The sequence below is a fragment of the Aotus nancymaae genome, unplaced genomic scaffold (genome assembly GCF_030222135.1).
Source record: "Aotus nancymaae isolate 86718 unplaced genomic scaffold, 86718_ANA_hifiasm-v0.15.2.pri h1tg000106l, whole genome shotgun sequence".
NCBI classification, from domain to species: Eukaryota; Metazoa; Chordata; class Mammalia; order Primates; family Aotidae; genus Aotus; species Aotus nancymaae.
This window is the reverse complement of record NW_026988521.1, coordinates 2,100,607-2,125,561: the sequence shown is the minus strand read 5'-3', so window position 1 is coordinate 2,125,561 and position 24,955 is coordinate 2,100,607. Positions and strand designations below refer to the sequence as shown.

General features: G+C 41.6%; 1 protein-coding gene across 2 annotated transcripts; it reads left to right on the top strand.

Annotated features, from left to right (window-relative positions):
• Positions 1–437: 437 nt before the first annotated feature.
• ZNF195 (zinc finger protein 195) lies at positions 438–24,257 on the top strand. 2 transcript variants are annotated; one of them, XM_021677002.2, is made up of 6 exons: positions 501–518; positions 8,923–9,002; positions 10,783–10,909; positions 11,404–11,499; positions 20,472–20,618; positions 21,812–24,257. In XM_021677002.2, exons 2-6 carry the CDS (start codon positions 8,988–8,990, stop codon positions 23,257–23,259), a joined length of 1,833 nt encoding a protein of 610 aa, XP_021532677.2. In that variant the 5' UTR covers positions 501–518; positions 8,923–8,987; the 3' UTR covers positions 23,260–24,257. The 2 variants fall into 2 exon arrangements, with proteins under 2 accessions (XP_064226368.1, XP_021532677.2); XM_064370298.1 differs by lacking the exon at positions 8,923–9,002 and having other exon boundaries at positions 438–518.
• The last annotated feature ends 698 nt before the right edge of the window (positions 24,258–24,955 follow it).

The following is a 24,955-nucleotide window of genomic DNA, read 5'->3' as shown; positions in this document are numbered from 1 at the left end:
TTGTTTGAAATTTCAGGCTATCTGTTCAAAGGACCAAAAGCCAGGAAGGCCATAAAATATGAACATTTAAAATAACTGTCATTATTTTTTTTCCATTGGTGAATAACATACATTTATTTTTATAAATGAACCCAACCACAGTCACAAGGTGAAATGCAAATATCCTCTAGGTGCGGCCGGACTACGCAGCTAGGAAGCCGTGCTCCAAAAGACCGCAGCTGGTACCTGTCACCGCTCTCGTTTGGCCCTTTGTCCGATTACAGCTCCTGTCACTCAGGGCCTCGGGGGGCAGGGTGTGAGGCCCTATCCAATCAAAGGCGCGGGGGCGGGGACTGGCCAATCAGGCACGCGTGTGGAGAGCAGAGGACGGCTTCCGGGATCTGGCGGGGCCTTTGTCCGGACCGAGCTCCACTTCCTGTCCCCGCTGCTCTGCGTCGTCAGCTTGCCGTTGGCCCTGTGACCCGGATGCACCGGGAGCACCAGAAGTGAAACGCAGGCTCCCTGGAAGCCAGGAGATGGTGAGTTCAGCGGCCAGGCCTCCTGAGACACGGGGAGGGGCGGGCTGGAACCCGCGATACCGGCGGGGAGGAACCGGGCTGCCCGGGCGGGTTCCGAGCTCCGCGGACCCAAGGCCCCTCCAGCCGCAGCATGGCGGCCAGCCCAGCCCGCGCGTCCCGGCGCATCCTCGCAGAGCGGCTTTGGCCCGATCCCAGACCCCTCTCCCCCGGCAGCTCCTCTCCCGCAGACCCGCGTCTCCCCGAGTCGGGAAGGGCGAATCCCGGCTCCGCGGGTGGTTTGTGCATAGGAGGATGACCTGTGGCCTGTGGGGGCCCCAGTCCCGCCTTTCTCCCGAGGGAGTCCTTGCAGAAATGCGTTAAGAGTTTTATTTGAGCGAAGGGAGGTTCCTGAATGGCAGAGGACCCAACCATATTTTTTGGGTTTGGCCGCCCCACCGGCCGGCCCTGTGCATGAGGAAGCAAACCACATTCATTCATTAGTTGGGTACAGTTATGTCGTCTCTGGATTTGAGCTTTCTAGGTTGAAATTTTCTGGTCATGTAATCAGAGGTTAATTAGAGGTTCATGGTTGATGAACCCTGAATTTTGTTTCTGCAAGATAGTCATTTGCAAGAAACGCATCTGAGTTAGATTTTTTTTTTCCTTAAGAACCCACAGCACTAGAGCCACTTAAGTTGGATTGCCTGATATTTAATTATTTTAACACTCCACAGAAACCTGTTTTTTCCCTGCACTCTCCAAATGTATTTCAAGCAGCGTCTCAAAACCACTGCCACGTTCTTCAGGCCTAACTCTGGCCTGCAGTAAAATTCTAAATTTCCTGTTTTCTTCCAGACATTTCCAAATGCTAATTTCCCCTTTCTAATTCACAACATTATCCACTATTCATTCTTGGCTGTAATTTTAGACACAGTATTTTAATGAATCATTTTTTTCACAATGCATTGAATGGCACTTTTTTCTTTTCTTTTTTTTTTGAGACGGAGTCTTACTCTGTCGTCCAGACTGGAGTGCAGTGGCGCGATCTCAGCTCACAGCAACCTTTGCCTCCTGGGTTCAAGCGATTCTCATGCCTCAGCCTCCCGAGTAGCTGGGGATTACAGGCATATGCCACCACACCTGGCTAATTTTTGTATTTTTAGTAGAGACGGGGTTTTGCCATGTTGGCCAGGCTGGTCTTGAACTCCTGACCTCTTGTGATCTACCGTGACGCCCTCCCAAAGTGCACACACTGAATTACAGGCGTGGGCCACCGCGCCCGGCCTGGATGGCACTTTTTAAGACATTTCTGTTTGTAATCATTCCACATGACAGGAAAGCGGAGAATCATCCCCTGACACTGTTGTAAAAAAATCTTTGCGCCTCTCTCTCCTCCTTTTTCTTTTCCCTTGGCACAGACACCTTATCAGAATGTCTTCGGTTTGAGGTGCCACTTTGGAAGCTTTACAGGGTAATTTGTTCTCAGCCACCCTCTGGACTTTTCCCTCGGTCTCTCCTCCTTTTTCTTTTCCCTTGGCACAGACACCTTATCAGAATGTCTTCGGTTTGAGGTGCCACTTTGGAAGCTTTACAGGGTAATTTGTTCTCAGCCACCCTCTGGACTTTTCCCTCGGTTTCAGTATTGTCTGGGGCTAACAAAAGATGCCCACCGTGGCCTTGTCTGCTGGAGCATCTGGTGAATTTCAGCCCCTAGTATTCTCAGAGGACAACCTGAGGTATGAAATATGGCCTCTCCAGGGAGCAGCTGGATTCCCTGGGCTGAGAGAAATCTGGTCCACTCTTCCTCTAAAGAGGTAACCACTTGGAACATTAAGATGGTCTTCACCCAACCCAACTTTCAATCCTTAGAGACACATTGCTGATCAGCCAATCAGATGTTGCTGTCAGGGGGAAAAGACTGAAATCATTTCTGCCCTTTGGACTCTCTCAGATTCGTGAAGGGAGACAAAGCGTTTCAAAGGACAAGAAAAACCCACCCTCATGAGGTGGTGCAAAAACCTGTAAAGCAGAATTCACCTGGGCCACTCAGTGGGGCGCAGTGCAGTGTAGCGTGGGAGGGGTCATTGAGCTCTTTAGTGAACAGGATGGAGGTGGGAGGATCTCCCCAGTAACACAATAGCCTGACGTGGCACAAGTCATTAGACACCTGTTGCAGTCAGCACTGCCACTGTCCGTCTTGTCACCTTGACGTAATTTGTTCACTTACTGCAACTCTGGTTTTTTAATCGTAAATTTACATTTTATCAGTAGATCCTGAAAGGTAAGAAAATACAAAGGACATGAAGTAGGTCCATTTCAGAAAAAAAGTTAAATATCTAGTCATGTGTAGCTTTTCTTTTCCAGAGTGATTAAATGTGGAAAGTTACCTGAGTCTGTTCTTTTTTGGGAAATGATTTCCAGCAGAATCCCAGGACTTAGCTTTGGGAATGCTACCAGGGAAAATAAAATGCTTCTTTGATAGCTGTGGAGAATGTTTACATTTTCTACAAAAAATTATGGTAGACTACTTGGTGAATTACATAGATTCCTCCTTTTTGCCGGGTGAATTTGTTACAGTGAATATCTCTGTTTTATACCCTTTCTCTAGATGTCGGAGTTTATGCTAAGTTGTAGGAGATGAACTTAGCACTTCTAAAGTGTCCACAAGGATTGTTTACTATTTGATTTGTTATGGAAATAATAAGTTCATTGTTTGAAAACAATGAACACTTTTGCTTTTTCTGTTGTGAAAAGTGTGAGTGCCCACAGTTTCCTTTTCTTCTGTAAACTGTTTGAGTGATTTTGTGGGATGTTTTCAACACTGGGTATTTTCTTATTTAAAACTAAGTGGATAACCCTGATTGGGAAGTTGAAGCCCAAGAACAGTGACTCCAAGCTAAGGCCAGTATTGAGCCTGCAAAAGAAGGCAACTGAAGGCCTGGCTCAAGCTTGTCTGGCCCGCGGTCCTGGGCTGCACGCGGTCCTGGGCTTTGAATGTGGCCCAACACAAATTCATAAACTTTCTGAAAACATTATGAGACTTTTTTGTGTGATTTGTTTGTTTTCGGTTCATCAGCTATCATTAGTTAGTGTATTTTATGTGTGGCCCAAGACAGTTGTTCCCCTGTGGCCCAGGAACGCCAAAGATTAAACACCCCTTGCCCAGCTCGTGCCTCCCGAGGAGCCTCCCCTGCAGTTGCCCCAGCCTGCTCACAGCAACCGTGGAAGGAGCCTCTCTACAGAGAGAAGCTGCAGAGCCCGGGAGCCTTGGGGACCACAGGCAGGTGCAGCTGGAGTTGGGATGGGAGTTGGGGAGGTCTTCCTGGGTGTGGGATTGTTGTTATCCTGGTGCTGTTTCTAGATTTCATCAAATAAAATAAATGGAGCTTTAGGTCAGAAGTTATTGAACTCTAAAGGAGGATTGCAACAGGGAGAAGGTACCAACTATCAGACCTTTGAAGATCTCCAAGGTTAGGCAGACAAGGGCTTTTTTGTGTTTTTATAAGGAGAAGGGAGGACAGGATAGAGGGTGGGAAAACCAGATTCTAGATCCCAGAATGTTTTACTCTGAAATCAGCGTGTTCTTGGGAGGGGCAAGAAGAGGGGTTGTATGTTGGCTCAGACTGAGGGTAGGTCAAAATTTAGGGACCTGGGGGAAGGAGAGAGATTTTAGCAGATTTTGATAGAGAAGTTGTTATGACCACTGAAGACAGAATTGTTCAGCCGATTGTTGTATGAGGAAAAAAGTGGGAATTTTCAAGCGTCTGTATCTGGCTATGTGGTAGGTAACAAAGAGGACGTCATCTGAGTCTTCATAGGAAGGGGTTTCTCTGGATTCGGCTGTTCCTGGAGAACACAGGAAAGGAGCAGTTCAGTTCCTCAGGCTCCTGACCGGAACCTGTGAGGCACTCCTCCTTCCTCACCGCCTTCCCCTGCTCTGTGCAGCGCTTCTCGGCCGTTACTGATAAGTGTCTTTTTTAGTAAACCGGTAAGTGTAAGTGCTGTGTTCTGCTGAGTTCTTTGAGTAGTTTTATCGAATTACTGAACTCGACAGGAGGTTAGGGGAGTACCCAGTTTATAGACGGCAGGTCAGGAGTATAAATGGGTGTCCCAGGCTTGTGACTGGCATCTGTGGTCGGGCAGTGTTGTGGGACTGAACTTGTGGGGTCTGAGCTGGCTCTAAGTGGTGTCAGAATTAAAATACTACACACTTGGCCGGGCGTGGTGGCTCATGTCTGTAATCCTAGCACTTTGAGGCCAGGAGTTGGAGACCAGCCTGACCAACTTGGTGACACCCCATTTCTGCTAAAAACACACCACTGTAATCCCAGCTACTCGAGAGGCTGAGACACGAGAATCGCTTGAGCCTGGAAGGTGGAGGTTGCAGTGACTTGAGATCGCAACACTGTACTCCAGCCTGGGCGACAGAGCGAGACTCTCTCAAAAGAAAAGAAGAAGTTAGGCAGTCAGTTGGTGTTGAAGAACTGGTTGGGGTTGAGCAAACACCACACATTTCGAGTCGGGAGAAAGGCGTCTCGGGCCTGGGTTGGAGGGAGACTCCGGGTGTCTGGGAAAGCAAGGCCGTGTTCTGCACACAGGCCATCACGTTGCACCTTGTTCTGTGATTCTCGGTCCCTGAGGGTGAGAGGGGACTGAGAACTTGGAGGGAAAAGGTGCTTAGAACAGACAGCCTCCTCCCCAGCTGTCATCACGATTCCCACCCACTCAGGAACGCTGACTTGCCCACACCCCTTCAAAGACTAGGCATCCCCTTCAGGAATTTCACTACAGCACCTTTGGAGTTAGAATTTCCCACCCAAAACCCACACAAGTGCCTTCAGGACCCCTGGTGTATCCTCAGCCCCAGAAACGGGATCTGCTGCAGGAGCCTACATCTGCCACCACCTCTGGGTCCCCCAATTGTACTCTCTTCCACCTGCAGGGACACAGCGCTAAGTCCGGTCACAGCCCCGCCTGGGCCGCTGTCTGTGGCACAGCCAAACCGACTTGGCACGCTTTGCCTGGATCCTGGAGAGCACCTTTCTCCCTCTTGATTTGTTTTGCCCACAAACCCCTTTTATGTGCACCTGCTGTGCCCAAGGCCGCCCACCCCTTCGGTGCGTGAATCTAGTGCCCACTGGAATTAAGATGTTCAGAATTTCAGGACCATGGCCCTGGACTGGGCTGTTGCAAGAATAAATACAAATTAGAAATAAGAGGCTTAATTCTCTCACTCGAAAATAAGGAAAAGATTTTTTTCTTCTCCCAATTCTGAAAAGATTTACTTTAGGACACTTTCGCTGGGCACGGTGGCTCACGTCTGTAATCCTAGCACTTTGGGAGGCCGAAGTGGGCGGATCACCTGAGGTCAGGAGTTCAAAACCAGCCTGGCCATCATGGTGAAACCCCATCTTTAAAATAAATAAATAAATAAATAATTTTTAAAAAGGACACTTTCATCTGCACGTTTTTTCTCTGCTGTTTTGAAATACACGTAAGTCACTTAAACAGCTCACTAAGTCTTTTGTCATTCTTTTAATTCAGGATTGTCTTTGTTTAGGGCCTGAGAACCATTACTTAGTTTTTGTTTTTAATTTGGCAGATTTTTTTTTTTCCCATTTTCAGTCTTTTAAAGTAGACGCAGATTTGCTTGGAATGAAGAGTACACAGAAGTGGAGCGCAGAGCTGAGGATTAAGTCCAGCGATGCAGAGGGGTGCAGGGCGCAGTATGCGAGAGCCTTGGACAGAGGCTGGTCGTCCGCAGTGATTGCTTCCGGTCTGGAGGCTGAGGGGCTCATGCTGCCAGAGCAAGGGCAGCTGAGCCTGTCAGCTAAACCAGGGAGTTTGCGGCTGCACCCTCTTTTCTATTTATTACTTAGGAACAACTAGCAGAGTTATATGCCATTTTTAGTAGACAACTTGCATCCATTTAAATTAAACAATATTTTCTACAATATCGTGAATATAAAGGCATAGTATTTATTTTGGAAAAAAGCCCTTAAATAGTAATTTTAATGTCAATGTTATTCTTTTGAAATATAAAGTGTTGTAACTGAATTAAAGTTACAAAGAGTTTTTAAATACCACCTACATCATGACTAGTATATTAAAGTTATTCATACCGAGATATTTATATTTAATATCCGAAGAAAATTCACTACCCAATTTTTCCATTTTCTACTCAGAATCCGCCTGCGTCTCTCCTGCCTGGATCTCCATAGATTTGCAGAGGGCATCCATGCAGGGTCACAGGCGCTCTGTCACCCGCGCCTGGAGTCTTTCAGACATCCGTCCGCAGGTGTGCCATGCAGACCAGGCGCAGGATGACAAAATGAGCTGTCTGTGCTTCTGTCTTAGAATAAGAGGAATGAGTCACCCAGGGTGTGTTCCTCCCCTCAAAGAAGAAACCTCCTTGGTATCCAGATGGGAATTACTCCAGTTTTCTGATACTTGAGTAAAAAACAAAAATGAGATCTGGAGACTGAAACTGGTAAACTAACTGATTCCATCTTGTGTAGCATTAGAAAAACAGAGAAGGCAGTCATGGCCTGCAAACCAGAAACTTTCCGTTTCCAGTAACTGGATAAATGATTGAATTCAGCCTCAGAGGGTTAGCACAAAGAAGGGAGTGGTCAAAGGGGCTGAGGCTTCATTTGGGCCATTTTCCTCCTGTGGTTGCTGTGAGTTCTGATGCCACCAGTTGAAGGGATATCCATAGACAGAAAAGGTGGTGGTGGTATCATTATTTCTGTTGCTTTTGCCCTGCTAAAAATAAATATAAGCTTCTAACATATATGCCCTAGAAAATTCTAAAGGTTTTGGTTAAATTGCTTGTTATTTTATGTGATAAAATAGACAGGGAAGTGACTCACATAGGTTAAGATTCTACAAACCCTGAGATTTCAATTTTTGGGGGGCAATTTTAGGAAAAGCAGAATTGTAAATACTTAGTAGCACAGAGATGAGAATCTGCATAGCGCCCCCTCCCTGCGCAGACATGCGCAGACTGCCCTTCCTCTAGCCTCATCCGGGTCTGGCCTCACCCAGGAATCTCCTCTGATAGAGTTAGCTACAGAGTTAAATCAGAGTTTCGGGTGGTGACTCCTGCTGCCTCTCCAGAACTGATATTCATAATTTTCTGAAACCCCAAAGCAGATAAATGGGATCAAAGCACTGTCTGTTTTGGGGCCTTAATTTTTTTTTTTTTCTTTTTTTTTTTTGCTTACACCAGTGCCTTTGGAGATACCGCATACAGCAACCTGTTTCTCACTCCTGTGGGCCTAATAGCTGCTTCACAAGCCACAGGAAGGTGAATGTAAACACGGCAATGGAAAATGCCTCTTCACTAGACTTCACCCTCTTTGCGTCCACTCCATTGGTCCACATGGAGCTTTATACACTTTTGAAAAGTCAACGATAGAAAAACAGAAAAAGAAATACAAAGCCTGGGCCGTTGGTCTGTATCTTGAGAGTAGTGGGACACTTGGTACCATCACCCAGGCTGTGACAGGGATTAACTCACATGATGTGAGGTGCCCAGCGCAGTGCTCTGGCGCGTGTTCTGAGCACACAGAGCAGTTTTCCAAATGGAGACAGATTCAGACATTGCTTCCTTCTCCAGCCCTGGAAAACTGTAAAGAGCCAGAAAATAACGTAATCTTTCAGGGTGGAGATTGGCCGTCTCCATTTGCACCAGAAAGAACTTGTGCCGTGGTAAGAGGGCTGGGCGTCAGGGCCTGTGCAGGGGTTGCTTCCTTTGGCTGAGCGCGAATGATCACAGGTCTCGGGCGAGCAGCGTCACAGTCAATGGCAGAACTGTTAACAAATCCAGCCCGTGAGCCCTTTGTAATCTTCAGAAGCACAGGACCCAGAGCGGGACCAAAATTACCAAAAGGTTTCTATGCACATTGAAGCTTGAGAAGCTGGGCTTAGCTAAATGGTTCTCGGCCAGCTTCTGATTAAATCACATGGGCAACTCGAAAAAATGCCGTCCCTGCAGATTCTGTTGGTTTGGGTGGAAGCACCAGTGCGCTGAGTGACATGCCTCATGGGATTCTGAGGTGTGACCAGCCAATTACGAGGGGATTCAGATGCTTTTGTGAGAGTTGAGTTCGGCCTTGATTCCAAAGGGAGGTCACAGGGCCTTCTCTGCTTAGGTTTCAGAGGGGTGGTTCAGTGCGGCTTACATTCCTGTTGCTGTAGCAGAATTGCTGCTGTTTGTGGCGGGGAGGGCGCCTGAGAGCAGGAAGAGAATCTCACATTTTGACGTCCAGGTAGAAGTTTACTGTTCCTGAATCTCTTCGATAAAGAACAGAAAAGCGTGAACTTTTCCTGTGTTTCTAGGTCTTTCTGTTGATGGGTGTGGTGGTGGCGGCAGGTGAAGGGGTTGTGCTGACACCTTTAAAGGCATATTCTCACGACGCAGGTGTGATTTGTCCAGAGAATCTTACCTAAGAGGAAACCCCAGAGAAGCAGGAGAAAGAGAAGGAAATGGCTGGTGCTCAGGTAAATGCATCTCAGGTCAGGGGTTGTGTCTGCTTTTGCTCCTGAAATGGCATGTATTAGAATTTGGAAGCCTTTACTTCTCTGCTTTCAGTGTTTCTGTATGATAGGTTTGTTTCAACTACTGTTTTTTTCTTATAATAATGAAGGGTCGCTGAAAATAGTTCTTTTCTACATGCCAAAACCTTCTCTGTGTTATCTTCACCTTGACTTCTTATATGCCATGAAGAATTCTCACCATGACTTTATGACCTGCAGTATTAAAAACGTTCACTTTGTGGCACTGAACATGGGAAGGTGTGGATACCCAAGATTCCTCTGAGGATGGGGAGTGGTTTTTGGATGTCGGTGAAGAAGGGAAACATGCACCATTTAGGTTTCATCTGGATGCTCCATCAGTTGTATGCAGAACAGGGTTAAGAAAATAAACATTTAAACCAGATGGCATTTATTGCCCAGAATAACTCAGAATATTCTGGAAAAGAGAAAAATGAAAAGACACTTGTTTTTTAGAGTGCTAAAGAAAGACTGTTTTATTACACTATTAGAGATTACTGCTGGGCACAGTGGCTCACACCTATAGTCCCAGTACTTTGGGAGGTTGAGGTGGGCGGATCACTTGAGGCCGGGAGTTCAAGACCAGCCTGGCTAACATGGTGACATGGTGAAACCCCTGTCTCTTCTAAAAAAAAAAAAATACAAAAATTAGCTGGGTGTGGTGGCACATGCCAGTAGTTCCAGCTACTCAGGAGGCTGAGGGATGAGAATGGCCTGAACCAGGGAGGCTGAGGTGGCAGTGAGCCGAGATCATGCCACTGCACTCCAACCTCTGTGACAAGAGCGAGACTCCGTGTCAAGAAAAAAAGGAAAAGGATTACAGAACATGGGAGAGACTTGTCTCTTCAACTTTACGTAAAACTGGTTTTTCTGTATGATTAGGTTCAGATTACTTTTTGGCCAGCGTCACACCAGTAATATGTCTTGTCTGTGTATTGGCACATGATAAAAATCTGTCCTGTCACAGTTGATGTTAATTTTATTCAGTTGGTTAAAGAGCTCTCTGACAGATTTTTCCATTGTAGATTTTAATTATTTTTTCTCTTTATTGTTAAGTATGTTGAGGAGATTTACTAATTAATGTGTGTAAATAATCACATTTAATCTGAAAGGTCTTTGCTTCTTAGATTCTTTTTGCATATGCCTTGCTTTAGAAGGTAAAGAATCTCATCTCTGTTTATGGTTCATAAAAACTGGGATAAACTCAGGCTCTGCCTCTGGGATGTTTGACAAAATATTGGCTTTGGACCCAAAAGCTGGCATCACTGGTGAGCATGTTAGAAATTCAGAAACTCAGGCTTGATGTCAGATCTCCTGAAGCAGAATCTGTACAAGACCTCTAGTTTATTGGCCACATTAAATTTGAGAGGTAACTTCTGACTGCATGACTTTCCTGTCTGAGAAATAGACACGCCTTATTCATAGGATGTAAACGTGGCACTCACAAAGGGACACGCCGTTGTCTATGCCCTTGATTTTACACTTTATCATCCAGAAGAGTACTCTGTGTACACTGCTTGTGTGGATCTTACGCGATTCTGTTTCCTCAGAGCTAGAGAGGACGTTAGAGAAAATTCTTGTGCTAAAAGTTACCTTATTGTATAATTCCCGCCATTTGCATAAGTCAGAACCAGTTCTCTTCACACGCTCATTTCACATGGAGTCCAGTTAAGAACTCTGCCCAACGCCACTTGGTAAGTGTTTGCTGTTGTTGTTTCTTCTTCAGAAAGTGTTGACATTCAGGGATGTGGCCATAGAATTCTCCCTGGAGGAGTGGAAATTCCTGGACCCTGCTCAGCAGAATCTGTACAGAGATGTGATGTTAGAGAACTACAGAAACTTGTTCTCCATCGGTGAGGAGGACTTCAATACGTAACTCCTCGTATGCCCTAAAGAGTTCCTTTCGTTCCTTTGCAGAATGGTTTTTTGGGAGTTTCTGCGTTGCATGAATGAGTTTCAGATCCCTGCTTTTAAGAAAAACATGGGGATTTGTTGACGTAAAAAAAAATCGTCAAAATGTGGTTCATCTTGCCATGAACCTTCCTCTTTTTTCAGCTGATCTGTATCTTTGACTCTAGTGGTAATTCGAGAAATTTAGTGGCATGAAATATTGTTGCCCGCACGTTAAAATCAAATTTCCACCACCGATTTTTGATTCAGCAGTACAGAGTGGTGAAACTAAGAACCCACAGATTTAAAATACTTACTGAATATTCTAAAGGTTATGTCAGGAATCATTTTTGGATTTCTTTTCTAGAATCTTCTACAATGTTCACTCTACTAAGCATAGTACAAGGTTGGTAATTGGCGAATTTCAGCGTAATGTCACTTTTTTCTAATAAAACAGGTCTGACTGTCTCTAAGCCAGGCCTGATCACCTGCCTGGAGCAAAGAAAAGCACCATGGAATCTGAAGAGACGGGAGGCAGTAGACGGACATCCAGGTGAGAGGTCCAGGGGCCGCGGAGGAAGCCAGACCTTCACATGTGGCTTGGGAAGCTCCGCTCCAGTAGAGATGGGTTCTGAGAGCCTGGGTTTCTTTCTCTGGCCGTCCCCTAGGAGCATCTTCTGTCTTATTCTCTTGCATTTTCTCCAGATTCCGCTTCCCAGGCAGCGATCTTCCCTCAGGTCACAATAAACATCAGAGCGCTCCTCCCGCCGAGTAAGGGCCTGTGTGGTCTCACTGCTTGCTTGGCCTCTGCTTTTGAGAACGTGCATGTCCCTGCACATCTTTGAGGAACTCTGTGTGAAATGTTCTTCATTTCCCCTTTTGCATCAGGTCTGAAATGTGTGAGGGGCAGTGATGGTTTTCGTTCACAAACTCCACAAGTCCTGCAAACAGATGTTGTGTGTTTTTGGCTTTACGATTTTGTATCCTACGGAGGTTTCACATGGGACTCTACAGAAAGTTATACTCCGTCTTTTTCTCCAAACACTAAGCATCTGCCCCAATATGAGATAATCTGGTTATTTTACTTCAAAATTGTGTTTTTTTTTAGTATGAACTGAGGTTGGTCATTTGAACTCTATATTCCCCACTGCCCATCTGTAATAGTTATAAGATCATCATTTTATAATTTCCTCTTTTTTAGTATGAAGCTTATCAGGACTGTGTCATTCATATGTATGTATGTGTGTGTATGTTTATATCATATATCAACATATCCTGTTGAAATGACAGGATTTCATTCTTTTTTATGGGGGAGTGATAGTCTGTTGTCTATTTAAATCATATTTTCTTTATCCATTCATATATATATATACACACATATACAGGTGTGTGTATATATATGGGCATATGTATAACATAGATTATTTTAGAAATAAAAATTGTGTATACATTGTGTACAGTGTAATAATTGGATATGAGTATACATTGTGAAATAATTAGTGCAATCACATTAAGGAACAAATCTGTTACTTCACATAATCACCTTTTCTTGCAGAGAGAACACTTAAGGTCTACTGTCAGCAAATTTTAAGCACAGAAAACATTATTAACAGTATTCATAACAGGACTCACTAGATTCCCCAAACACTCATCTTACAGCTGAAAGTTTGGACCTTTTGAACAACATCTCATTTTCCCCAACTCCAGGCCCTGGCAGCTACCATTGTCCTCTGCTCCTGTGAGTTCAGCCATTACAGATGTCCCGTCTGAGGGAGAACATGCAGTCCCTGTGTTTCTGGGCCTGGCTGAGATTATTCAACATCATGTCCTTCAGAGTCATCCATGGTGTCGAATGACAGGATTTCATTCCTTTTTTATGACCGAGTAATATTCTGTTGTCTATTTATGTCATATTTTCTTTATCCATTCAGCATCCACAGACATTTAGGTTGTTTTTTTCTGTGTTGACAATTGTGAATAATGTTGCAGTGAACTTGAGTGAGCAGATAATTCTTCAAAGTACTGCTTTTATTTCCTTCAGTGATCTATTCAGAGTGGGACCGCTGCACTGTAGGGTGGGTTTACATTTTTTTATTTTTAAATAGCCTCCCTCCTGGTTTTCATGATGACTACCGAATTGTTTCTGCTTTACATCCTTGTCAACATTGTTATTAGGCTGGTGAAAAGTTATGTGTGTTTTTTACCATTTAAAAGGCAAAAACCACAATTACTTTTGGAAAGACCTAATGTATGACTTATTTTTGATATTCGCCATTCTAATATCAAAAAGCTTGATTGTAGATTGTCTTTGGTGTGCAGAAACCTTTCAGTGTAACGCTCTCCGGCTCGTCTGTATTTCCTTTCATTGCTGTACTCTCGGTGTCATGTGTGAATGACGGCCAAGACCCATATCAAAGAGGTTTTCTCTTAGAGTTTTTAAGGTACGTGTTTTACACTTAAGTCTTTATTTCAAGCTAATTTTCGAGTATGGGGTAAGAAAAATCACTTATTTCACTATTTTGACTGTGGGTGTTCGTTCCCCAGAACCAAATGTGGAAGAGACTGTGCTGTCTGCATTGTACATTCTTGTCGCTCTTGCGGAAGATGAGTTGAGTTGATATGCAGGAGTTTAACTCTGGGCTCTCCATTCTGTTCCACTGGTCTCTGTCAGTATACCATCCTGTGTTTACGACTGTAGTCTTACAATGCAGTTTGAACTCAGAAAATATTATGCCTGTCGTCTTGTTCTTTTTCCTACAGATTGCTTTGGCTATGCCAAGTTTATTGTAATTCCATATAAATTTTTGAATTATATTTTCTATTACTGTGAAAAAGGCCCCTGGAATTTTGATAATTTTCAATGGATCTATAGTCTTGGTCTTTAGCAGAATTTTACAACCCCCTCCTTGGATTCCAAAGCTCCGTTACAGGCATTTTTTTTGAGATGAGGTTTCTCTGTATCACCCAGGCTGGTTCTGAACTTCTGGCCTGAAGTGAGCCTCTCCCCCCGAGGTCCTGAGTAGTTGGGATTATAGGCATGAGCTGTGGAGCCTGGCTCTCTGGGAAAGGCATTTCCGTCCACAGCAGACTGACACATTTTTGTTGCTGTTGGGGTTAATATAAGCCTGGGTCCACCTACTTCACCACCTTTCTGTGTCATTTTCACTTTCTCTTTTGTTCCATTTCAAATTTATGTGTAATTTCAAATTCTAATATTCAGAACAATATGCTAGAAATTAGCATGTTCTGTCTGAATTAAATTATTTAGTAAGCACTCAATATTTATTAAATTACTGCGGGCAAAAAGAAATCATAACATTTTATCCTGTTTCTCCAATCTGTATATAAATGGTAATATGATTTATTCCCAAATGTTTATTTTATATGTCAGTGACTCTCACCATATTTTACATGATTTATATTTTTCTCTTTATTTAGAAATGTAAGGTTATTCCTTGCTTCTGAAAGTTGGATGGCAGCATTTTTATTTTGCAGAAGAATAGCATCAGTATAGTAAACATATAATAAAAATTATCTTTAGTATCTTCTTCTTAGATAGAAGTGCATTTTCTCTGAAATTTTACTGCTGTACACTGCATGCCAGTGATTCAGAATACCTGCTTTTCGTGATTACACAGTCGCAGTTGAGTACTGTAGTTAGCTAGGCACATTCTTTTTTAATGGTACATCACTGTTTCATAGCAGATTTTATGACTAACGCCTCTCTTAGTGTTTTGTAATTCCATGACCGTTTTTGTGGTTGCATAGTGCTCCCTTATATGTATATGCCACACTTCTTTGTGTGTGTTCATCGCTTGAGCCTTCCCCCGTTTGAATTTTCCGAATAGTAGCACAATAAACATGGGTGTGTAAATATCTCTTCCAAGTTCTGAGTTGCTTTGTATACTTTTGATAGAGACCCAGAAGTAGGATTGCTGGATCATATAATTCCATGTTTAAGTTTTTGAGGAACATTTATGTTTTTGTTTTTTTTTTTCAAACAGAGTCTCACTCTGTCACCCAGGCTGGAGTGCAGTGGCACCATCTCAGCTCACTGCAACCTCTGCCCCATGGGCTCAAGTGATCCTGCCCCTTCAGCCTGTCGAGTACCTGGAACTACAGGTGCACATCGCCACACCCAGCTAACTTTTGTCTTTTTAATAGAGACGGTTTTGCCATGTTGTCCAGGATGGTCTCGAACTCCTGGGCTTCAGTGATCCACCCGCCTCGGTCTCCCCAAGTGCTGGGATTCCAGGTGTGAGCAGTGCGCCCGGCCTGTGCCATCTGTCTTTGTGGCTGCATCCTTTGTTTCCTGCAGTTCACGTGGTTTTCAGTGTCTTCACATCCTTGACAGATTGGGATCTTTTTAACAGTGGCCATTCTAATAACTGTGAGGAATACCTTCATTGAGACTTTGTTTTGCATTTCTCTACGATGAGTAATTTGGGCATTCGTTCAAGTGCTTGTCGGCCGTTTCCGTATCTTTTCTGGAGAGATTTCAGTCAGTCCTTCATCTGTTGTTAAGTCAAGTTACTTAATTTTTGTTTTTGAGTTGTGAAAGTTTCTTACATACTCTGAGTGTTAACTCCTATCATATTTGTGATTTGCAGGTATTTTTTTCCCATTTCTTAGGTGGCATTTTCATTTCACTCATTGTTTTCTTTGATTTGCAGAAAGTTTGAAGTTTGATGTAGTTCAGTTTTTCTGTTCTTTTTTTGTGCCTATGCGTTTGATCTCCTATATTTTCTTCTAAGAGTTAGATTCTATTTTTATGTTTAAGTATTTCATTTAAAATATTTTTGAATATGGTACAAGGAAGAATATTACTTCATTTTTCCATGTAGATATCTAGTTTTTAACATCATTTGTTGAAAGAAATCTTTTCTCCATTGTGTGATCATGGAAACCTTGTGGAAGATTATTTGGTTTTATCCACAAGGGTTTATTTCTGGACTCTGTTCTGTTTCATCATGTAGTTATCTGTCTTTGTGTCAGTACCACATTGTTTTATTTTTATAGCTTTTTGTATGTTTTGAAATCAGAAAGTATAATGCCTCTTTGTAAGGAGTTTTGGCTAGTTATTATTCTTACACTAATTTTAGGATTAAAAGAATCAAAAAGTACCATTGGCAGTTTGATGGAGATTGCATTGAATGTGTACATCAGTGTGGGCAGTATTGGCATCTTAATAAAAAACCACTGAATTATCTGACCATTGAGCAAGAATGTGTATGTTCAAGGGTGTTTAATTTTTGGCATTGCCAGTTTCGCTTTTGCTTTTGATTTCTAGTATAGTTACATTTTGGTCAGAAAACGTGTTGTGTGACTTCAGTCTTGAGTCGTTGTGTTCTAACAGAAGGCACCATGTGCGGTTGAGAATATAGCATATTCCGCTTCTTGTGACTGGAGAGTTCTGTACGTGTCTGTTGACTTTATTTGCTTGGTAGTGTTGCCCAAGCTTTCTTACTGTTCTCTGTAATTTTCTCTTCTGTGTTGAAAATGGGGTCTTAGAGTCGGGAATTACTGTTTTACTGTGAAGTCTTGCTTCACTTCTCTCCACATTCGCTTTATGCATCTGGGAGCCCCGATGTTAGATCGAAATGTAGACAGATAGACAGCTGCAGATTCCTGGTTAATGGGCGCAGTTTACCGTTAGATGCTCTTAATCTTTGTCTCCTGTGACAGTTTTGACTTCAGGTGTGTTATTGTGTCTATCTGATATAATGATAACCACCCCACCTGCTTGTGGTTGCTAATTGCATGGAATTTTTTTTTAATTCTTTCAGCCTATTTTACTATTTAAGGCTAGAGTCCTTCGTAGATAGCACATTGTTCTTAATCAGTTCAGCTGTTTTATTTCTGTTCATTAAGTAGGTTAATTTATGTTTCAAATAGCGTCTCAAGGAAGTGAAGTTCCTGTTACCATCTTGCTGGTTGTTTTCTGTGTTTCTTGTAGATATGTTGTCCGTCATTTCCTCTTCGACTGTCTTCATCATTTGTTGCGTTGATTTTTGTTTGGATGTCCTTTCATTTTGTGCTCATTTGGTTTTGCAGACCTTGTAAAGGTATTTTCTTCGTGATCACCTTGAAAAATGGAGAGTACATAAAACACCTTAAAGTTATAAATGCAAGTTTTAATCTCACAACTTCATTGCCTACAAAAACTGTAACTCTTTACACCCTCCAGTGTGCTATTAACGTAACAAATCATTATATATTTTGTGTGTGGTAGCAAAGATATATGCAGGTATTTTTTCAGATATGGTAGAATCCTGAGTTTTTACACCGTCATATGAGAGTAAAGTACTATATATCTGCTTACATATCCACCTTTAACAGAGAGGTTTATATTTTCAGATGGTTTTATAATGCTGTCTAGTGTCACTGTATTTTTAACATAATGGAGTCTTTTCAATAGTTTTTTATATATTATAGAAATGGGGTCTTGCTATGTTGGCCAGGCTAATTCCTAACTCCTGACCCCAAGCAATCCTCCTGCCTTGGCCCACCCAAAAGCTGGTGTTATGGGCATGAGCCACCATGCCTACCCAATCTTTAGGATTTCTTATAGAACTGTACTAGTGACGGTGAATGCCCTCATCTTTTTATTTATTTTGGAAAGGCTTTATTTTTCCCATGTTCTTTTGAAGTAAAATTATTCTAGATCCAATGTTCTTGGTTAGTAACATTTTTATCTTACTGAAATTTGGAAAGTTTACAGCATGTTTTTCTTCAAATAATGCCTCTACTGTTTTTCTGCTATATATTTTTTCTACGACTTCTTTCATGAATATATTGGTTTAGGTCATGATATTCAATAAATTCCATATTTTAGCTGTTATATTTGTTTTACAGTTTTATTTCTCTGTGTTTTATTTTTAAGTCTGTGCTACAGTTCTGTTTAATTGGTCTATTTGTATGTCTATGTACCAGTACCAAACTGTTTTAATTACAGTCGCCTTGTAATGTGTTTTGAAATCAGGTAGTGTGATACCGCCGGCATTGTTCCTCTTTTTGAAAATTGTTGGGTGCTTTATGGTCCCTTGAGATGTCTTATGATTGTTAGGTTGTTGCTTTTATTTCTGCAAGAATCGGATTAGAAATTTGAAAGAGATTGCATGGAGTTTGTAGATTGCATTGGATGGCATGACCATCTTTGCAATATTAAGTATTTCAACGCTTAAACAAGAGCATGCGCAAATATGTTGTTTAATTGCCATATATTTGTGAATTTTTTTTTGTTTTTGTTATTTCCAGTTTCTTTTCATTTTGGTCATATATAATAATGCGGAAGACTTCAGTTTTTTGAAATTTGTTAAGACTTATTTTGTCCAGGTGGTCTATCCTGGATGTTTTCTGAGCTCTTGGGAAGAGTGTGCCTCCTGCTGGTGTTGTGTGGAGTGTTCTCTCTGTGTCTGTGAGGTGTAATTATTTGGTAGTGCTTTCAAGTTCTCCATACAATTATTAAGGCTTGCTTTGTTATTCATTATTGAAAGTGGGTTGTGGAAGTATGCTACTATTATATTGCTATTTCTTGCTTCGATGCTGTAATTATTTGTTTATAAAGAACTTGCAAAATTGAAGCAAGAAATAGCAATATAATAGGAGGTTACGTCAATACCCAAATATCTATACGAATATACACACGTTTGTCATAGGTTCCCAGTTTATTTTCCTTTTTTTCATTGTTTTATGTTCTTGTTTTTTGTGAGTCCTAACTTAAAGTATGTTTTATGAAGTACGACAGTTTTTAACTTAAGATGTATTTTGCATCATGTAATTGTAATCTCTTCTGCTGTCATTTCATTAACATTTGCATGAAATGTGTATTTCCAGCTTGCCACTTTCAGTCTTTTTGTCATTAGATCTCAAGTGAGTCTCTTGTAGATTAGCTGTAGTTTGGTCCTGGTTTGGTTTTAAATTATTTAACATGTGCCTTTTGCTCAACTAACCCTAAGTAAACAGTTTACTGAAATGAAAGATGAACTTTAGTCATTGTACCTCTTTCCTTGATTCTTGTAGCTTTTTCCTTCTCTTTCTTTTGTGTCTTGTACTTTGTATAAGAAGCTTTGACTCCTTTTTAATTTTCTTTTGTGTGTAGATATTTTCTTCGCAGAATATTTTCTTGAAATTATCATGGAAATTATATTAAACATCTTACCGTTATAAGAAGACGTTTTATACTGGTAAATACTTTACTTTAGTTGTATATAAAAATTTGTTTTGTTTTTATTTTCTGAGACAGAACCTCTCTCTTTTGCCAGGCTGGAGTGCAGTGGCGTAATCTCAACTCACTGCAACCTCCACCTCCTGGGTTCAAGCGATTCTCCTGCCTCAGCCTCCCGAGTAGCTGGGACTACAAGCGCTACAAAAATTATTTCTTATTAAATCTGCCCTCAACTTTGTTACTGATATCACTAAATCATTTAATGTTGTGTATTCATTAACAGATATTTATGATTATTTTTCTACTTTCATCTTTCCAATTTTAGATAGTTAAAAGTGATTTCTGCACCATTGTTATAGTACCACAGAATTTTATTTTCCTGTACATGCGTATCTTTTTCATATATTTACGTATTTTGACATAATTATATATTATTTCCTAGATCACGTTATTTTCAGTGGGAAGGATTCCTTTTTCCATTTCTTGTTTGACAGGTGTAGCCCTCGGTTATCTTAGAAAGTCTTTATTTTTTATTATTTTGTGGGACACTGGTTATATTATTCTTGCTTGAAGTTTTCTTTTCAGCAATTAGATGATCTCATCCAGTTCCCTTCTGGCTTCAGGTTGTCCCTTTTTTGAGACAGGGTCTTACTGAGGGAATGTATTCTCTTACTGGGTCCATGAGGGGGTGTAATTTTAAGGGGAAGAACTTCCCAGCACCATGCCCCCCTCCCATCTCTCTCCATCCGAGAGATTTAACGGTTCCTGCGGGCGGGGAATAATCAAAGTCTATCACTCCAGCGGAAGTTCTAAGGAACTCCTTTCATTGGCCTGGGGTCTTAGAGAAGGTGGGGGTTCCTCCCAGGTTAAAAGTCCCCCTTCTTCCACACCGCTTTGGACTCCATGTTTGGATCTCCTTCCACGAACACTCATGGAAGCTGTTTTTCTCTATCCTGGATTTCCCCTCTGGAGTCCCCTTCCACACTTTTCGTGGAAGTTTTTCTCTCTTCTCCTTTTCTTCCCCTCTTTTCTCTACCTAAATAAAATCACCTTCCTGCAACACTTCTTGGTTTGGTATTTACAAGCTTACCGCCCACCTGCTGTGGGTCCCCTCTCTAATTCCTGAGAGGGCGGAGACCAAGGACCTACAACATTCTCTCAGGGGCGCTGTGCATCACCAGCACCCCAGAAACCCGGTTACATTACTCTGTCACTCAGGCTGGAGTGCAGTGGTGTGATCATGGCTCACTGCAGCCTCAACTTCCCAGCCTCGGGTGATTCTCCCTCCTCAGCCTCCTGAGCAGCTGGGACTACGAGTACAGCACCATGCATGACTAATATTTTTGTATTTTTTGTAGAGTTGAGATTTCACCATGCTACCCAGGCTTGTCTCGAACTCCTGGGCTCAAGCGATCTGCCTGCCTCAGCCTCCCAAAGTGCTGAGATTACAGGTGTGAGCCGCCACGCCCAGCCCAGCCTTGAGGATTCTGTGGATGAATTCACTGGTAATCTCGTGAGAGCTTGCTGATAAATGACACATTGCTTTTCACTTGCTGCTTTCAAGATTCCTTTCTCCTCTGTGACTTTTGAAACTGCTTATATTGTGCCTTATGTCCCTTCTTGTTTATGCTAGTTGATGTGTTTAGCTTCTGGATTTTTTAATATTTTTTTCATACTTTTGAGAATTTCTCAGTAATTATTTCCTTTCATACCTTCAGTTTCTCAATCTGTTTTTTAGCCTTTGTATCTTTTTCTTGGTATCCTCATTTTCCTAATTTTACTTAGTTTTGTATTTTCCCATTTTCACTCATTGAGCATTATTCAAATGATCATTTTATTTTTTCAGTTAATTTATGCATCTCCATTGTTTTAGGGTTGACTTCTGAACTTTTTTTTATTTCTTTGATTGTGCCACATTACCCTAATAGTTTGTAAATGTACTCTTTGGCTGAGATTCAGGCATTAACAAAAAGCCTCCTGCCACAACCTTTATAATGTGGCTTTCTGCTGGGGTAGAAGTCCAGAACAAATTGGCCCAGATTCTGGCAGCCTCTTAAGCCTGTTCTGAGGGTGTGTCTTATGTGGAGTTGTGTGTGTACTTTTTGGTGAAAGAGGGTTTCTCGGGTTTCTTCTTAGTGGCCTGTAGTCCCCTGATCCACCTGTTGCTGCTGGTGCTGCAGCAGGCTTCCTGCCGCTGTCACAGGGACTTCCTCTTGGTCTCAGCAGGCCCAGCCTGTCACTCAGAGGACCCCCATTTGTTTCAGCACTCTGTCTCATGAGGGGCAGAAACCAGTCTTTGCCAAAGCTTTAAAAGGCCAAAAGTGAAAACACCTGTACCAGTATTTTCTTTCTCTTTGGAAGGAGAAGCCAGGAGTTGGGGGTTTACTCTTAAAGGCATTGTGGTTACTGCGGAGGAGCAGGGGCCGTGGGGGGACCGTAACAAAGTTCTTTTTTCTTCTTATGTGGCTCTTCCATCATGCCCACCTGCTGTGCCGCAAACTCTGAACTGGTTCTTAGAGTTCAGATGCTTTTTCTCACTAGTTACTGTTACATTTATATGTTTATAAAGAAATTAGGGCCTGTGGTATTTTGTGCCATTTTGCTAATATACTCAGTATTATTTTATGGATTAGACTGATAAAGTGTCTTTATCTGTGTCTAGTAAGTGGGGTAACTTTTATTTGTTTATTTATTTCAGCTCTGTCCTCTCATTTTACCCAAGACCTTTTGCCAGAGCAGAGCATACAAGATGCATTCCCAAAATCAATACTGGAAGGATATGGAAATTGTGGCCTTGATAATTTACATTTAAGGAAAGACTGGGGAAATTTAGATGAGTGTAAGTTGCAAAAAGATTATAATGGACTTAACCAGTGTTCATCAACTACCCATAGCAACATCTTTCAATGTAATCAGTGTGTTAAAATCTTTAATAATTTTTCAAATTTACATAGATACAATATAAGTCCTACTGGACAGAAACCTTTCAGATGTCAAGAATGCGGCAAATCATTTCAAGTGTTCTCATTCCTAACTGAACATCAGAAAATTCACACTGGAAGAAAGTTCCAAACATGTGGAGAATGTGGGAAAACCTTTCACCAGTGCTCACACTTTATAGGACCTGAGAACACTGGCACTGGAGAGAAACCTTACACGTGTAAAGAATGTGACGAAGTTGTTAAAACTTGCTCAGTCCTTACTAAAAACAAAATTTACACTGGAGGGGAGCATTACACATGTCAAGAATTTGGCAAAGTGTTTAACCAGTGCTCCCACCTTACTGAACATGAGCGTGGTCCTGAGGGAAAACCCTACAAGTACGAGGAGTGCAGCACTGTCTTTATCTCCTGCTCCGGCCTTTCTAATCAGCAGATGCTTCTTGCTGGAGAGAAACTCTCCAAATGTGAAACATGGTACAAAGCTTTTAACCACAACCCAAATCTTTCCAAACATCAGAGAAATGAGATTGCAGGGAAACCTTTCAAATGTGAGGAATGTGACAGCATCTTCAGGTGGTTCTCAGACCTTACTAAACATAAGAGAATTCACACTGGTGAGAAACCATACAAGTGTGAGGAATGTGGCAAAGCCTACACCCAGTCCTCACACCTCAGTGAACACAGGAGGATTCACACCGGAGAGAAGCCCTACCAGTGTGAAGAATGTGGGAAAGTTTTCAGAACTTGCTCCAGCCTGTCTAATCATAAGAGAACTCATTCTGAAGAAAAACCCTACACATGTGAAGAATGTGGCAACATCTTTAAGCAGTCATCAGACCTCACTAAACATAAGAAAACCCATACTGGAGAGAAACCCTACAGATGTGAAGAATGTGGAAAAAACTTCACCCAGTCCTCTAACCTTATTGTACATCAGAGAATTCATACTGGAGAGAAACCCTACAAATGTGAAGAATGTGGCAAAGTCTTTATGTGGTTCTCAGACATTACCAAACACAAGAAAACGCATACTGGAGAGAAACCCTACAAATGTGAAGAATGTGGGAAGAACTTTACCCAGTCCTCCAACCTCATTGTACATAAGAGAATTCATACTGGAGAGAAACCCTACAAGTGTGAAAAATGTGGCAAAGCCTTTACCCAGTTTTCACACCTGACTGTACATGAAAGCATTCATACCTGAGAAAAAATATATAAAAATAGATAAAGCCTTTAGTATCTGGTCACATCTTACTTTACATCAGAGTTTTTAATAATAATTTCTTAGTAACTTAATAAAATTATTATAAATGTAATGGCTGTTGAAAGCCCTTTCATGAAATACAAGTCTCCAGAGCACACAAGAGTATTTCTTCTGAAAAAAAAGTTAGAATTATATTTTATACTAGATGGAAACCTTGCATCAGTTGATTAAACTTTCAGAGAATTTGTAGAGAAACCCTACAAATGTCATAAATGTGGAATAACATTCAAAAACGACAGCTTAGGAAACAGTTCATACTAAAAGATATTTTTCAAATGCAGTTAATGGGAAAAATAAGCAAAATCAAATTTAAGTAAACATTGGAGGATTAGAGAGAGAAAGGAATAGGGCACCAGCACTTTCAGAAATTACACTGAATCCCAGCATCGTGTCTACAGAGCAATCTAGGCTTAAAATAGACCGGTTATTTATATTTAAAAGGAGGGTGAGACTGAATTTTTGTAATTTTAATTACATTCAAAACATACTTTTCTGGATTGAAAAAGTGTTAAATTTTTTGAAAAGCGAATATTGATGTTATTTAACTCAAATCAATTGATGCTGTGTCTTCATTTCTGGTGCTGGTGTGAACACACATGCCCAAGTCCTTTTGTAGCAGGCGTGCATGGCTGATACACTTGTCCGTGAAAGGTGAAAGACACTGAAATGTAAGATGCGTGAGTAAAATCTTGGTAGAGAGGGTCTTTGTGGTTGTTTTATATACTTGTAAGTGATTTATGAGATAGGTGTTTAGAGTAATACCCTTCTGCATTATAGGAAGAAGGAACCATTTTGAATTTTATAAGTAGTTTTACCTGTATTTCATTAAGGCAATGTACCATAAATTTTGAAGTCCTTTTTAAGATTCTGTGCGGTTAATTTGTTCTTAATTATTCTGCCTGATGTTCATGGAATAAAGTCATCCTACCAAAAACCGATTCTGTCCTACTCAAAGGTGTCGATAACAGATGGTAACAGTGTACTGCCAGGTGGCATGGTGGATAACATCTCCAGTGATCTCTATTCCCTGTTATTTTTAAAAATTCTTTCCCTCTTTTTGTAACTACAGAGTCACTATTATTGCTATCATGAAGATTGTAGAGGAGTATAAACAAAATACATATATTTCTCAGTCTTTAAAAATTTTTTTCTATACTTTTTGTTGGATGTACAGCTTCTGTGGCCTGCAAAACACATAGATTTAGTTTTGATTTGCATGGAGTTAAATATACAACTCTATTACTATAAAGACAGACTGGCCTGGGCATGGTGGCTCACGTCTGTAATCCCAGCACTTTGTGAGGCCATCTGGGAGGATCACTTGAGCTGAAAAGTTTGGGACCCACCTGGGCACCTTACCAAGACCTTGTTTCTCTCTAGATTTTTTAAAAAATTGGCTGGGAGTGGTGGTGCACACTTTCAGTCCCAGCTACTCGGGAGGCTGAGGTGGAGGGACTGTGTAAGCCTGGGAGATGAAGGCCACAGTGAGCTATGATTACACCACTGCACTCCAGCCAGGGCAGCAAAGGGTGCTGTTGTCTCAAAAAAAAAAAAAAAAAAAAAAATAGAAATTTTAGGTTTAAGAAAATTATTGAGCAAGTAACTGTGTGTGTGAGAGTGAGTGTATACCTATTTT

Coding starts and splice junctions, on each gene's coding strand:
- ZNF195 (XM_021677002.2), top strand. Junction 10,910..11,403: donor CAGAAACTTGTTCTCCATCG/GTGAGGAGGACT, acceptor CTAATAAAACAG/GTCTGACTGTCTCTAAGCCA. Junction 11,500..20,471: donor GGCAGTAGACGGACATCCAG/GTGAGAGGTCCA, acceptor TATTTTTTGTAG/AGTTGAGATTTCACCATGCT.